This window comes from Miniopterus schreibersii (assembly GCF_964146895.1).
Source record: "Miniopterus schreibersii genome assembly, chromosome: 1".
Classification (NCBI taxonomy): Eukaryota; Metazoa; Chordata; class Mammalia; order Chiroptera; family Miniopteridae; genus Miniopterus; species Miniopterus schreibersii.
Window position 1 is genome coordinate 125,972,157 of NC_138101.1, and position 16,697 is coordinate 125,988,853.

Sequence of the window (16,697 nt, forward strand, 5' to 3'; positions counted from 1 at the left end):
GGTAGCAGAGAGGGAGAAAGAATTCATCTATCCCCTTTAAGTCAACCAGATTCACCCATGGAGCCTCCTGAGGGAAAGTATGGGAACCATATTAGCCTCACAGACCCCTGAGATCAGGTGCAGACGTGGTCTGTGGGCTCAGAGGGTCCCACGCTAGGAGAAAGGCAACTAATTAGCTTAGAGGAGGCCCTTCTTGTTACTATCACTTCCCAACCCCCTTCCTGCCCACAATTCCTGTATTTCACTTAGAGCAATATATGCAGCTCTTCCACTCCATAGCCACTGGTGTTAATGGGATACCCTAGCCAGCAAAGCTATCATTTAGAACTAATGGTTAGATAAAGAACTTCCTAGACAAAGAAAAGCTAAAGGAGTTCATCACCACCTGACCAGTACTACGTGAAATGTTGAAGGGCCTTCTTTAAGAAGAAGAAAAAGATTAAAAATATGAACAATAAAATGGTAATAAATACATATCTATCAACAATTAAATCTAAAAATTAAAATAAATGAACAAGGAATCTAATGAACAAAATAAACTGATGAGTAAAGTAGAACCAGAGGCATGGAAACATGGGACAGACTGACGAATCTCAGAGGGAAGGGGGAGGGAGGTGGGAAGAGATTAACCAAAGAACTTATATGCATGCATGCATGACCCATGACACAGACAACAGGGTGGTGAAGGCCGGGAGTGGGGTGGGATCCAGCTGGAGGGGGTAATGGGGGAAAACAGCAGGGACATCTGTAATACTCTCAATAAAGATTAAAAATATCATAAAAAAAGAAGTTCTAGTTCCCATGACCATTCCAAGATTACCTAGTGCATCCATGCTTGGATGCCTCACTTTTGTGAAAGCCTCCCTGTCAAGCAAGCCTCCTATACTTCTTAAATTCAAAGGCTTTGAACATATTCCAAATGTGGACAGCCCTATTTGGAAGTTTTTTAAATGAAGATGATTTTTCCCTCTCTTCAGTCTTAACCTGTTTCCCTTTTCCATACTCTGAAGCCACACAGACTATATCTACTTCTTGTTTTGCATGAGGCTTTCAGATATAGAGGACATTGATGTCCCATTTAAGGCAAGCGTTTTCCAAACTAATCTTCATCACGCCCTTTGCTGCTCCTCATGTAACATGATTTGTAGCTCACCCATCGGTCTGGTTATTTCACTCTAAGTAACATTCAACTGTCTAGGTTTCTCTTAAAATGGGTGGTCTGAGTCAGGTGTGACCAAGCTAAACCACAGAAGAGCTCAGCAGCCTCATTCTAGATCCTCAAGGAAGCCTAATGTTGAACTGGCATTTGGACAGCCATTCTACAACACGCGTTTGGCTTAAGTTTAGGCTCAATGCAACTCATACGTTTTGTGTTTTAAATTAGTTTTAATTTTTTGCAGCTCCCAAGTCGCCCTCCCTTGAGGACTTTGGACTAAAGATTTCTAGAAAGGATTCAGAGGATAATAATCTGGGGCTACGCTTTGAATCATTTCTTCCATTGATTAAGTCAATGCACCGATCACTTCAGAATATAAATAGGAGTCATCCTGACAGGACATTCTGAATACAGTGTATATAGGAAAGAGGGAAGTAAAAGTTGGAAGATGTGGATAGCAAAATCCTTTCTATATCTCTGAAACTAATCTACTGCAAAGGTAATTCAAATTGTATATGCATGGTAAAATAGCATCTCCCAAGGTGCATTTTAAGAAACATCTGTTACATGGGATATTAACTGATATTAGTGGAGAAATGAGGAACATCAGAATAAATAAAAATAAACAAGGTAAGTCCTTTTAGGGCCTTAAATTTGCAAATGTGAATTGTGACATCTCAGACCTAGGAAAACATCACATTTTCTCAAAAGGCTGTTAAAAGTCACAAATTTCTGGACTTCACCCTGAAGATTCTGATTTGGTAGGTTCACAGGGAGGCCCAGGAATGTGTCTTTTGAACGATGGTCTCAGGTGATGCTGATGTTACTGGTCAAGGAATCGCTTGGAAGACCCACTGGGATTTGACCATGGAGAATCCGATGACAGTTTTCTAGAGAGCATGCTTTCAGGAATAATATGCTAAATTCAATACTACTTTTGGCTACTTAGAAAATAAAATGGTCATAGAAGTCATTTTTTAAAACTCTGAATGACAAGGAATATGGAGTTCACCTTTCTTTTACTTAACTAAAAAAAAAAAAAAAAGTCCATAACCATTTTTCTTCCCAAATAAACTGCCTAAATATCCCAAACATGTCTGCTTCTCTAATTCCACGTTCAAAATGTATCTTGCATATAGAAAGCTTTGGCTATGGCAACATCTACCTCGGAAGCAGAAACAATGCAGAGCAATTATTCATGGACATGTTGAATTGATGGCAAAGTCCTCAGGAAAAACGTTTTGAGTAAGTGAGATGATGAGTTTGGCATGAAACTGCTATGGGACAAATAACTGCAGGTCCATCCTAGTCACCCTCACATTGATCTGTCATGAAATTCACTGGCAAAATTAAATCATTATTACTTGTCTCCTTTCACTTAAAATATACTTTAAAATTTCATCCTGAGGAAGTGTGTGATTTGGGGGAGAGACAAACATTAAGATTGGAAGCACTTACGAATGCAAACCCAAGCAAAGAACAACTGAAATATGGCAACACATGAAAATGTCACATTACTGTCACAAAATTTTGCTCTTTCTAAAACAATATATAGCTCCAAAGACACACACATATATCCACTTACAAATGCAGCACACACACTATCATTCTGGGAACAGCCAGCTACTATACATTGAGCACCAACCAAATAGCACAGTTCATCTCAATTATTACAAATAATACTTGCCCTCCCTTTCTCATTAATTCTCTCAAGGGATGGCTTTCTAAAAAGAGAAAAAAAAGTGGATTCATAAGAATTTCAGAATTCTAAGATAAAATAGCAACAGCCACATACATAGCTGAAAATTTTTTAAAAAATTTAAAAAGACTAAACATGGATTTTTCTTAGTAAAATATAAGCAAGCTTCTTTGTCTTTTAAAGGTACCTGCAAAATGTGACTTCCCAAATGTGCTTCAAATACTTCAATGGCCAGTGCACTGGGGCTTCTCCTTCGTTGTGCACCTATAACTTAAAGAAAAAAAAAGAAAAGAAAGAAAAGAAAAGTGGGAAGAAGAAAAAGAAACAGAAAGGAAGAAAAGAAAGAAAACCATTAAGTTGGAGCTCTGATTCATACCTTCAGCTTAATTTCTCTTTCATCGCATCACTAGCTCTAGGACAATGGCATCTTGGGAAACACCGCCCCGCGTTAACTTGGCCTGGGCGGCCTGAGCATAAGCAGAGCCTATGTGGACTTTTCAACTCTGATAACAACAAACCAAACCCCGGCTTTTAAAAAACATTCATTTTGGACTGTTTTTACTCTACTGGAGCTAAAACACGAATGTTCACATTCCTTTAAAGTAAATTAGTAAACTATTTTTCTTAAAATTTAGGTATTTTTAAAGTACAGACATACTGCATTCCCCCCGCCAGATAAAAACCTGAATTTTCCCTATTCTCTAGGCTAGAAAAAAGCAAGCAGGATTTAAAAGAAAGTGTTTTAATGCAACAACTTTATCATAATTTAATAAGCCCAACGTGTTGGAGAAGAGATTCTCATTAATGACTGTTTACACTAGTGTTAAGTGTCTCGGGATAGCTGGATTTGCCTATTTGCTGAACACTCACATGTCACTATTCTGCAGGCTCGCGGAGCAGCCCAGGTGGCCTCTCTCCGCATGTGCCCCGCCAGCTCGGGGCTGTTTTCGAATCGCAATATTCCCGCTCTCCACTCACTTGCACGGTCGCTCCTGCCCTTCCTGGCGTGCCCTACAGGTGTGTGTGCAGGCCCCTGCACAAGGAGCCCCCAATCCTTAACAAAAGTGAGCTTGGCGCAAGATATTTGTGGCATCCACAACTGATCGGATTCTCTATACACGTTTTGCATGGGGTCACTATTTGATTTTAATTCTGTTCTGAATATCCTCCCCTTTCCTAAATTTTCAAACATAAAAATCTGTTTGATTTATAGTAATTTATGAAAAATAATTCAGATCTTCTCCATATTTCCAACAAGTAAATTCCCCGTGTCTTCCTGCTTTTCTTGAAAATTTTATTACACTCAAACTTAGACACTATGAATTTAAAATACAATAAAACCCTCCTATTTACTTCTAAAAACCTCTTCTAGCTAGTTGACAAAAAAAACTTCAGCTAAATGCTGCTGGGATAATTCTGTTTCGTTTCAGTTACTAAGTCAGTCAGTTGGATCCATAGCTTAGTAGGGATTATAATATAAATGTACTTGTGGTTATTGTGCTGTGCAAAAGTAGGCAGTTTACCCCTGCAATTGTGAGCCAGTGTTTGCCGTGTCTGAAAGGCACTTTGAAAATTGCATGAGTGTTAAGTATCAGTATTACTGGCAAAAAGAAATAAAAGGGGCATTTTGTTTCAATGGCAAAATTTATAAAATATAATTGAAGGGTGATTATTATCAAAGAATATTCCAGCTGGCGGGGATCTCAGAGATCTCTATTTCAACTTCCTCATTTGCTTCAGAAGGAAAACACACAACTAATAATCTTAAAACAGAAAAATCAGGTTTCTATCCTAAGTTTAATTTTTATAATTATAGGCACGAGACAATATTTAAAAAAATTTAATATTCAGATATACTTAAGACATTACTCCTCTCTCTGTCTCTCTCTCTCTCTGTCTCGTGTGTGTGTGTTTCTGATTAATTTCCTATTCTAACACGCACATTACTCCCTTCAAAACTCCTTTGGCATTTTTGATAATGCAGCTGTCTTGCTGAATACTGTTTTCGGTTTCTAGAGTGTTAATTGCACATTATGGTAGCTTGGTGTGAATGATCCCATATGAATAAAATCTGCAGTCTTTTTTTAAAAGATTTTGGGGGGAGGGAACTAGAGGGAAGGGGAAGTTGAAAACTTCAAAGGTGTCCATTCTGTTTTTGAGGCAGTAATTCGGATCCAGAAATCTCCATATATATATATAGACACATATTTGAATCCTCGCCTGAGGATATGGTTATTGATTTTAGACCGAGGAAAAGGGAGGGAGGAAGAAGGGAGAAAGAGGGAGGGGGGAGAGAGAGAGAAACACTGATGTGAGAGAGAACACTGACTGGTTGCCTTCCATACGTGTCCTGACCAAGGACCATATCCACAACCTAGGTATGTGCCTTGACCGGGAATCAAACCCGCAACCTTTTGGTGCACGGGGCGATGCTCCAACCACCAGAGCCACACTGGCCAGAGCAAAAGCTCCATATTAATAATTCATAATTTGGGGGCATTTCAGGGCTTCCAATTACAAAATTCAAAAGAAACCATTGCACCTCACAAAAGAAAATGAACTAAATTTAAAGAACATAGACTTTTCTACAAAGATCTGGATTAAGAGGGGGCCAGTAAAGTCACCAACCTATAGAAGACCCTAAAACATCACAGGCAATGAAAGGAATGTGTTTATTTACTAGAAGGTCCAAGAGGCATGTTCCAGCAGTGACAGAGGGCAGCTCAACCGACTTCTGGAAGCACAGGTGACTTGAGCGGGTGCTGCCAGGTTATCCAACCCTGCCCTCGATGGCTTTCTTTTCCTTCCTTTTCCCCACTTAGGACTCAGGCTGTCCTCTAAGTAAATGCTGCAAATGCATGAATATTTAGGGGATTTATTTAAGAAAAGTGAGTCAACCTGGGGATCCCAAATGTCTTCATCAGGCCCTACATCCATGAGTCCTACCTGCAGAATTATTCCCCTTTGTCCTTCAAATCCTCTAGAAATCTGAGCATGCATCCCAGTACATGCTAGCTGCACACACAGGTATCTTATAAGTGGGTTCGTGCTATTCTATTCAATGGCATTTTTATGGCATGGAATTTCTCCTGATTTATATGTTTTGCACTTAGGCAGGTGATGTGGGGCTGTAATGACAGTTCCTAATTTTACAACCAACATAAATATGTTAAACAGGAGCCCATTATGTCCCTGGTAGAAGACCAGCTCTGACTCTAGCATTATTGGTAATGAATAGATGCTAAAAATGTACTTCTTACCTTGTACTTTTTATCCCATCGCATGTGGCATTTTGAGATTGAGACAGTAATCTGATAACCAGGAACAGTGCAAATATAGTTATTTTGTTTCCCCAAGTTAACCTCATCGTGTTTATACAGTACCATCAATGAATAAACAAAACTAAAGAGGCATTTTCCTCAGTAGGTCCTTCACCCTCAGGAAAGTAATACGTTGCTGATGAAGCTCTCTCAGGTTTTGGATTTTGGAAGTCGACAGTTTCTAAAACCATTTAGTAGTCCAGACAAAATGCGCATTTATTACTGCTGAATAGGCCACTGTTTCTTCTGATCATTTATTTGTTTGTCCAATTAAAAGGTGCTACTTTTTGAAACTTAAAGAACACTAACTAAATTAACCGAAACGAATGTACACAGTGCATCGCTAAATAAATGGAACATGTAATTGACTATCTGTGAAGATTATGTCCCTACTCACGGAGAGTGAGATGTGAGAGTTTTAGAAGTTGAAAAACTTATACGAACTGTTAAAAGACAAAAACCCATCAAACAGTAGTAATATAGTCATTCAACTTCAAAGGCAATCCAGCATTTACTGAGTACCTATTTGATGTTTAAAACTGCTGATTACTGTTCCTTATTATAAAACTTAAAAAACAGTCCAAAAGAGAATTTAAGCCATTTAAAACAAACCTAGGCCCAGCATATAATTATCAACAAATACCGCAACACTCCGCAACACTATTAGTTCATGTTGTGCAATGGTTAAAAATAAAACACCTAGAGTTTTTAATAGAACACCTGAAGATTTTAAATAGAAGAGACATATAGGAAGAATTCTTTAACATCAACTAAAGAAACACAGATTGACTCAGAAATCGAAAATGATATGATGAATCAACTGTACAGTTGGCCTTTCTCCCATGAAAAAAGTGGAAGCCAGGGAAGAAAACCACAACCTGAAACATGTACGTGCAAAATTAGTGCTTGCCCCTCAACAATTATGGCCAAAATGTTCTAATCTAGACTGTTCTGAATAGTGAAGACAGTATCTAGACTCTCCCGCATAACCTTGCGAGGCAGTCTTTGAGAATTAATTCAGTGCAGTTAAAAACAATCCCTCTTTGGGGAAACAGACCCCACCCCCCAGTCATATTCCTAACCGGTGCTTGTCACCTTTGGGGAGGTACAGACGCCAGAAAGGCGGAGGATTAGCCCTCAGTGGGAGTCTGACCTATTCAGCCAAAAGGTCAGCTTGCCACAGAAGAACCCATTACAAAACAGAAGCAGGACAGCTCAGTGGACACACATAAATAATGGAAGGGGGGAAAGTGAGGAGCCCTACTTGCCTTGGGGGCCCTGGGCTGCCCTTTTCCTTCAGAACCCTCCCCACCCCCATTTCCAGAGAAGGGGGAGCTGGCCCAGCTCCTCACCGACACAGTTCACAGTGGGACAGTAACCACAGGCCGGGAGAGAGAAAGGGGCTCGTTTATTTAAGGGATCACCCGAAAAAGACATTTAAAAGTGAAGATGAATACGACATTGACATTGTGAGGGTTTCCAATGGATTGTTTGATTAGGAAAAGTAGTCATTGGCCGCTAGGGGAGATCGTTTTAGAGACAGTGTCACCCAGTCCCCCTCCATGGGGAACAGTATGTGGGCAGGGGCAAAAGTTGCCTTAAAGCTCTGCGGGTAGCATTTCAAGTGTATCCACCCAGGAAAAAGGCAGCTTCATGCCGGGATGGCTACCCGCGGAATGTGGGGTGGGGGGGCAAGGCTCTGTTCCCACAGGAAGCGTGGGGGAAGGGAGCGCGCTTATTGGAATCTCGGCCCCCACTCCCAGGGCTTTGGCGCTTGGGCGAAGCAAAGTCAGGGCTGGAAGGAGTGGAGAACAGACCGCCTAACGCGGCTTCCCATGGCTCCTGGGAAGAGAGAGGGATTGCCACTAGCCTCCCTCACTGCGGGGCAGGGGCAGCCAGGGAGGCTTTTCCCAGGACCCTTAGAAGTTTACGAGGCATGTATGCATGCATGCATATATGTATGTATGTATGTATGTATGTGTGTTTCCCTATGGGATAAATTTATGTTTTCATTTACTATGGGAGCAAATCTTCATTCTGAACCGTCCTCACAGCTCTGCTTAGTGCCCCCAGTCACCGAGTCACCGTTTGCATCCTTTCAACCCTAAGCTTCTCACTGTTTGCGCATGCCGTAGACACTGGGGACATTTCAGGTTGGGATGGCGATAAGACACTGGAAAAATGACAGCTAGGTACCAGCCTGACACATACGGCGGCACTGTAACTGCAACTCTGTTGTTGGGAGCACAACACATGGCCTCCACTCAAAGCAGCATGTAAATATCTGAACACAAATAATTACGGTACTTTTTCAATGTACCTGCAGCAGGATTATTTTTTTGCCATTTAAAATAGAGGGCAACTGATGACCAGAGAAGAGAAATAGCCACAAGCATTGCTCATCAGGCATTTGAATCCCTGATTAACATAAACACAAAAAAGAAACACCTCCTGTGTTCAGCAGGAGTACAATTCGGGTTTATTTTAAAATTCATATTTAGATTTTTAAAAATCAAAAAAATACATCTTCATAATTCATATTCCAGAACCCACTGACACATTATATTATCAATTTAGAACAAAAAGAGGTATTTAATCCAATAAAATAATTGAAACTCTAAGAAGTCTTACGCTGATTCAAAAATTCTTTGACACAACACATATTTACATTCTCCCACAATCTAAGTATGAGCTGAATACATTAGGGAAAAGCATTAGGGATGGTATGACTGTGAAAGTATTAATACTTACAAATGAATCGCTGAATTCGGGGAAAAGAAAACCATGTCTGCTTTTCCCAAAAAGGCACATCTCTGTGGCTTCCACTAGTAAGAGGAAGACATACAGCATTCAACAGATGTGTTTAGTCAAGGGTGTGTTTATCATGCACTTATCTCCTGAAGAACTGAGTAGTATTCATATGGTTTCTGAAAACGTTTTATAATTTTCTACATGAAAATGGCAGTAGTCTAAAACAGAAATAGCACCCAAGTATTACTGTAATAGTCTTGACAATGTCTTTGTGTATATGGCGGGCAACAAATTACAGGGACTTCTTTTTAGTACAAAGTATCCATTTTAAAGACTCTCTTTGCTATTGAAGAAAAAGAGTTGCTAGCTACCAGAGCAGGTATTTCTTCCTCTGCAGCTGGAAAGAGAGGGAAATAACCTTCCACTGACAATCTGGCCGCTAATACAGAAACTATTATATGTCCCTTAGATGGGAGACATATAGGAGGATTAACACCTTCTCCATGAGAGAACCCAAACTTCCCCTTGGCAGCGGGCTCAGCTGCTGTTTGGGGTGACAGCACCCGAGGAAGCGATGAAGCCCTGACAGTCCGCCCTGAGGATGGAAACCGCGGGAAAACGCAGGCATGATGCACAGCCTGGGCTGAAGGCTGGGGAGTGGGGTACCTGAGGGGTTCCTGAGAGATTCCAGGAGGTACAGGGGCAGAGAGCAGCCTTGGGCTGGACTACACACTAGGACATGGTTACTTCCCTGATGCTTCAAAGAAACTGTTACAAATGCAAAGAGGACTTTCTAAAAATGGTGTTGTCATCCCAATTTCAGTTTCTTAATCATTTCAGAATAACAATGTATATAAAAGAGGGCACTTTCAGAGGACTAAAGTCCAACAACAACTCTAATTCTTTCCCCAGTGTTTCTAGGCTTCAACAACTAGATGCTACAGGGACTGCTTTGGGATGCAAGGTTTAGATTAACTATTTAATTCCTTTAATACGATGAAGGGAATGAGAATTTCCCCTTTTTCTTAACAAAATAAATAAAAGGTAAAAAAACAACAACAACACTGATCCTGATGAACTCCTGTTTTTCTTGTATTCCAGCAGAGTTATGGGCATGAGGAATTGCACCCCCTCAATCCAGGGAAGTTTTCAGAGTCAGGCAGTTATCAAGTGACTTCAGAATGAAGAATGTGGAAGAGAATCTTCGAGCGGCGAGTCTTGATTTTTATCTGACATGAACTCAGCAAGAAGATATAAACTAATTAATTCTGGCTTCAGGGCTACAGCAACCAACAATTGTATGGAGCCACACGAAGGGCGGGCCCTCTGCTGGGGACTGAGGCCCAGCGGGCTGGGCGAGGCAGGCCAGCCTTGGGCTGCGCAGGGGCCCCGAGCCTGGGCCTGAACAGCGTCCGCTGGGGAAGGGGCGCTGCTTTCTCAGGACAACCTGCCGGCTCTAGTGTGAGCTTCTCTTGTTGTTATTGTGGTTCCTGTTCTTATTAAAATTCCTCTTCTAATAACCGCTTTCCTCCCCCTCTATCTGTGTATGTCAGGAAGGAATACTGCGTGTTCTCATGAATTACGCCGGGCTTAGTTCATAAAAGACACCAAGTGCTCTTTGACCAGAGCTCTCAAAGGGTAAAAGAGAGAGAACACATCATTTTGGAATTTGAATGCAGCCCTAGCTTTGCAGAATTTAATACTTGTCCTTTGATTGGTAGAAATGACCTCCTCACTAATATGCTGAAAATGTTTTGCCAAGTTTAAATTTTTAATGGGGGTTAGATTCACTATGCTCCCTCAGTAAGGGCCAAAAAAAAAAAAAAAAGGATTATTATACTTTCATGTTGTAAACTGTCTTAAAAGTCTTTTAGTCGAGGGCTGCCACGTGGCTATCAGCCCTTCTGACCTCCCGCCCAGGCTGTTGGTGGCATGATTCCGCCCAGGAGGCGGGGGCGGAGACTATCGTGGGATCAGTGCTGTTGCTCAGCACCCCCTGGTAAAATGAAGAGGTCCCCATCTGTTATCTTGATCTCTTTTTCCAAGTATGATCCCAAAGCTTCATGTTATGACATTTGTAACATCTGCTACAAATACTGAAGTAAGTCAGGCACAACCTTATTACTTCCAGTCTAATGCTCCATCCATCCTCTGGGATTTTCTAGGCCGCTGATACGACATGGGCGCCGAGAAGGTTGGATATACAGGAGGCAGCTTATGTTTCTGTGGGAGAAAGAGGCCTCTTGCCCTCTCCCTCTTCTGTCTCCTGTTCCTCATTCATATATTCAGTCATATTCACTTTCTCTCTCTCTCCCTCTCCCTCCCCCCTCCACCTCCCACCCCCTTGCTTGGGGCCACATAAATGCTTGGCAGTGTGTTTAATGATTGTCTTTCTGCCCAAAGAAGAGTCAACATGAACAGTTTTATGAAGTAGTGGGGTGTTGGCCCAAAGGATGCAATTCTCTGCTTATAACAGCACCTGCTTGGAAAGTCACTCTGATGAGTTTCCAAAGCTCAACCATCTCAGACTATGGTATTACATGTATTCATCCAAAAGTAAAGTGAAAGATATTAATCCCATTGACCTAGGTGCTAGAGAGGTAAGTCAGGATCCCATTTCAATTTCTAGATGCTTTTTTTTATGTCTGCAGAAGAAAGCTAAAAATATCCATGAAAAATACTTGCTGAGTCTCTACTCTGTGCTAGGCGCTGTGTCAGAGGATATAAAAATGAAAAGGCACCATCCTGACTCTCCAGAGGCCAGAGTCTAGTGGGGAGACTGACACACAAGCAAATGAAGAAAATGCAATATATGTGCAACTCTCAGCTCTCAACTCAGGATGCGGGCAGAGAGAGTGGAGGCAGGAAAGACCTCAGGACAGGAGTAGTGTCAGAGCTGGGGAATGGCGAGTGAGCTCATGTAGACAGTGAACTATGGCGGTCAAGATCCTGGGGCCCGCTGGTGAGACATGAAGCCAAGGACCAGTGCTTGTTACCACAGCTACATGTGCCCGGTCCCAGCCTCATCCCCCCGCCCACTCCAACTTGCTCTTCCTTAAGCTGCAACACCCATGGGTTGCCGCGCTCCTACAAACCCTCGCAGGGCTGAGGCCTCCAGGACCACGGCACCGTCTTGGTGCTTGATTCAACAGCTTAACGGTTACTCACTATGCCCGGGAAGGCCAGGGTGCGGGCTCTGTCTGAAAACCCTAACTGTGCAATTCGACGAACTGCGCAAGTTCAACACCGCCACTTGCAGCAAAGCCCCTGAAGTGCACACATCTGTCACAGCATCCAGCTTGGCGCTGGGTAAGGCAACTCAGCCGCCCAGTGGGTTTTCATATCTCCTGAGAGGTAAGAAGAAGGCTATCTTGACTCAGGTTCAGTGCTGTAAGACATCTGATTTCCTCCCAAGACACCGCTTGCCCTCTGCTTCTGGGGAGAGTTCAAAGGGAGGAGACTCACTATTGGGAGGCAGTTGTGCACAGAGAAAGGATTTGGGTTCTAGAGTCAGCACAGCCAAGTTTTAAATTCTCCATTGATCTCTAATTAGCTGGGTGGTCTTGGACTCATTAGGCTCTATGGACCTCAATTTCTCATTCTGTCTCACAGGACTGTTGTGAGGACATGTGACAACCCTGCTCTGCTTTAATTTTCCTTCCAAAACTTATTCACATATTGTCTCTCTCCTGCACTAGCATGATACCTTCGTAAGCTGGAGGAATCGTTTTGCACACCAATGCTGAAGCCCGGGCCGCTAGAATAGGGCCCCCCCACAGAAGGTGTGCAACATGGATTTGTGAGGAATGGACACTAGAGCACCGTGCTAGCCCGCGGAGTGCTCAGCACCTCACACATCAGCTCTCTCCTCCTGCTATGGGAAGCTGGGGCTGGGCCAAAGATGACTTTTCTAAATCACTGTCTTTATCCCAGTTTTAATAGGAATTTTGGGACAACTTTTTGTAAATATTAGGAATATTTAAGATTTATTTCCTAAAATATTAGGGATATTTTGCTGCTCTGTACGTTGCGCCTAGTTTCTGCCTTCCCCGCAGCATGATGTCAAATCTACGGTGTCACCACAAGCCCTGCAGGCCAGCTGCAATCAGGACCTCAAACCAGTGCAAACATTTCACACATACCTGGGCAAAGAGCCAGCAATTCACTAAGTGTCAGCAACTGCCCACTGAATTTTCTTCTAAAGGATTCACTCATGCCCTCTCTAGCAGTAATTGGCATTCGTTTTAAGATGCTGAATGCCTCAGAAGTAACTTGATTAGGTAAACGTACACAGCTACCACCACTGGAAACTAAAATCAGCCCTTACAATCCCACCATCCTCACTCTGATTTCATATAAACAAAAGCCCATTCACCGAGCAATGGTAACTGAGCAGGAGCTAGTCTTGCTATATTAGCAGATCAAGGTTTGCAGCATCATTGCCATCTGCCTCCTGAGGACCTATGGAGGCTGTGATTTAGGCAGTTAGGAACTAAATAAGAAACATGAGCACCATCTAGAGAGTCAAGATTAGTAAATAGGCTGACAAAACTGTCAGACCTAGAATTAAGAACACACAAGCATACGGGATGGGGCAAAAGCAGGTTTGCAGTTGTGAGTACACGAAACACAGTTTATTCTTGTATTATTATTTATTAATTATTGTATTGCTTTCCATATGAACAAATGTAAACCTACTTTTATCCCACCATGTATACACTCACACTCAACCACCAGCATCACATCTGAAATGCAGCAAGGAGAAAACAACTAAATTTGAAGACCTATTACCTAGATTCAAAGTTCAGCTCAAGTCTATCAGGTTCCTAACATGTTTCTTTCTTTGAATAACAGAAGTGTTTAAGCAAATCCTCTTCCCAGTAAAATATTTAAACACAAAACTTTGCATATACAATTACAAAAATTCCAAAGAGCCTCTGAAACCCATTGGTACGCCCCAGGTTATGAATTCTTACTTTATTTTATTTATTTTTTAAATAAATCTTTATTGATTTCATAGAGAGGAAGGGAGAGAGAAAGAGAGAGATATAGAAACAGCAATGAGAGTCATTGATCGGCTGCCTCCTGCACGCCCCCAATTGAGGATGGAGCCCGCAACCCCGGGGAATATGCCCTGACGAGGAATCGAACCTTGATCTCCTGGATCCTAGGTCGATGCTCAACCAGTGAGCCACGCCCGGCCGGGCAAGAACTCTTACTTTAGATTAAGAGCCCAGCATCCACATATATCCAGTTCCAGGCTAGCACTTAGTGGGACTGAACAAATGATTCCCCGAAAGAATGAGTAATCGAATGAATGAGTGCAAGAGAGTCAGTCGGGAGAGACTACACAGCCAAAGCAGACACTTGTATTCCATGTGGGACTGCGAGACTGAACGCAGCCGCCAGTTAGTTGGTTTATTCACAAAAATTGCTTTGTGGAATTATACACTGCTCCTCCCCTTCTAAATGCAGACGGAGAGAGGAAAGGGAAAAGAGATAATGAAGGTTTGCAAATGAAGTGGGTGCAACTGTGCAATCAATCAACATTTTCTGAAAAAGAATCTGCATCACTTGCCAAAAATCTGAACTGAGTAACTGAACCAGCATTCTGATGAGAATGGACTTTGCCACTAGCCAGTCATTTTTTATTTGTCTTCCAGCTGCCTTGCTTCTCTTTTCCAGGAAGCCCCTGGTCTCTTCAGTTTAGTGGGTTCAGGCATGGGAATTAATTTAACCATGGTCGAATGCATACTCCATGTTTATTCTTTTTATAAATCCTTACCGAGTGTTTACTCTGTACCAAATATTATGCTAGTTAGAAGGGATACCACTCAATCATGCATCTATATGATCACTGAGGGCCTACTAAGTGCTAGGCACTCTTCTAATGATAGGCCGTAGTAGAGTGAACAACACAGACAAACATGCCTGCAAGGAGCTGACACTCCAGGGGGGAAGTCAGACAACAACAATAATAATACACACACTTCTAAATATAATAAGTAGCATGGAGAAAAAGAAGTGACATCAACTTCTGTGAAGGATAGGAAAATCAGAGAAGGCCTTTTCAACAATACATCTGAGTAGAGATATGAATAAAGTGAAGTAGTGATGTGATGTCCACGTGAAGGAAAGTGTAAAGGCCCTGAGATGGGAAAAACTTATCAGGTTCAGGAAATGGCAAGGAGCCAGTATCCTCAAGGAAGCTACAGACTGGGGGGGACAGAAATAGAACCTCATTAAATAATGGTTTACTCGGAGGATCTCAGGGAAGAAAGCATTTAACTCCAGTGAAATTTAAAGATGTAAGAGAGAAGAGGGTATTTGGGCTAGAAATGTATAGACATTTTCCAGGCAAACAAGCTAGAGATCGGAAGGGGTGATGGTAGTGGCTGAGGTGGAAGAGCGTACACAATTGCACAAGCCAGCAAGACATGCAAGTTCCACGTGTAGAGGAAGAAATGTCAGAGGGCATCCACAGGCTGGGTCACAAATGGCCTCGTGACCACTGCAAAGGAGTTCAGTTTACACACAGTCACTGAGACCCACTTGAAGATATGAGAAGGGGAGGGTGAGCACGTGTGTGTGACATCAAGCGAGTAGTGGTGCACAGAGCAGAACTGCGCTTGGAGAAAAGACAAAAACCTGGCTATTGCATAGTCTAGGCAAGAAATGATGAGATGAGTTATCCCAGTAAATACGCTACACTGTAGAGAGGAGTTTGGTTTTAAGGGTATTTAAGACGTAGGATTGAGAGTCTTGTTACTGCCTTTTAAGGGAAAAGAAAGAGTGAAATGTGAATTTCAGATGTTTGGATGTGCAAACCGTATAGATGGTTCAGTCATTCCCTGCAACAGGGCATTTAGAAGGGAAGAGGGTGTCAAAGAGAAGGTGGGATACTGAGCTGGAGGTGTCGTTAGCAGAGGCCCACTGAGATGAGAAGTCTTGTAGACCTGAGGCTCTGGGCTGAGGTGTGGCAGAGACGAGGGCTTGGCTGCGAGTCATTAGCACACAGGTGGGCATAGAAGCTACGGGAAGGCAGAGTGAGGGGAGGCCTAGGGGGCCGCCTGGGGAACACCTGCATATAGAGAGGAAGGGAACCAGCAAAGGGCTTGAGAATAACTAGCCAGAGGGGAAGAAGTCGAATAAAGAGGCGATGGTGTCCTACAAAGAGGAAGAGCAGAGCATTTGAAGGAGAGATTCATCAGCTACATCAAGTGTCATGGGAGAGCACTGAAGACCTTAGGTTGGGGCACTGCTGCCATCTGCAGAGGAAACGAGAGGCAAGAACCACGAGTTACACATTCGAAATTCCTTTTCTAGAAATGTGGAAGTGAAAGAAGAATCAGGAATGACGTCTGGGCAAGGAAGAGAAGGGGGAAAACACCCAGAGTAAAGAGATTTTTATTTATTTATCTATTTTTAATTTCCCATCCAAGGACATTTTTTTAGAGAGAGGGGAAGGGAGAGACAGAGAGAGAGAGAGAGAGAGAGAGAGAGAGAGAGAGAGAGAAAGAGAGAGAGAGAGAGCAAAACATTGATGTGAGAGAGAAACATAGATCATTTGCCTCCCGTAAGGGCCCCAACCAGGCCGGGATGGAACCCGAAACCTAGGTATGTGCCCTGACCAGGAATGGAACCTGTGAGCTTTCGGTGTATGAGATGATGCTCCAACCAGCTGAGCCACACCAGCCAGGGCAAAGATATATATATTTTAATTGACTTGAGGATGTTTATGCCCTGAGAGGAAGAAGCCAGCAATAACCAT

The 16,697-nt window shown here is 42.5% G+C and overlaps 1 protein-coding gene across 4 annotated transcripts in view; it reads right to left on the reverse strand.

Moving 5' to 3' along the window:
• The window catches only part of NPAS3 (neuronal PAS domain protein 3), an 819,123-nt gene that overhangs the window by 417,001 nt on the left and 385,425 nt on the right, over positions 1–16,697 (reverse strand). For 2 of the 4 annotated variants that reach the window (XM_081157901.1, XM_081157899.1), the window contains exon 3: positions 3,043–3,119. In XM_081157901.1, coding sequence (XP_081014027.1) covers positions 3,043–3,119 — 77 coding nt within the window. Of the gene's footprint in view, positions 1–3,042; positions 3,126–16,697 lie in introns of all 4 variants that reach the window. The other 2 variants (XM_081157900.1, XM_081157898.1) reach the window with 1 other exon arrangement.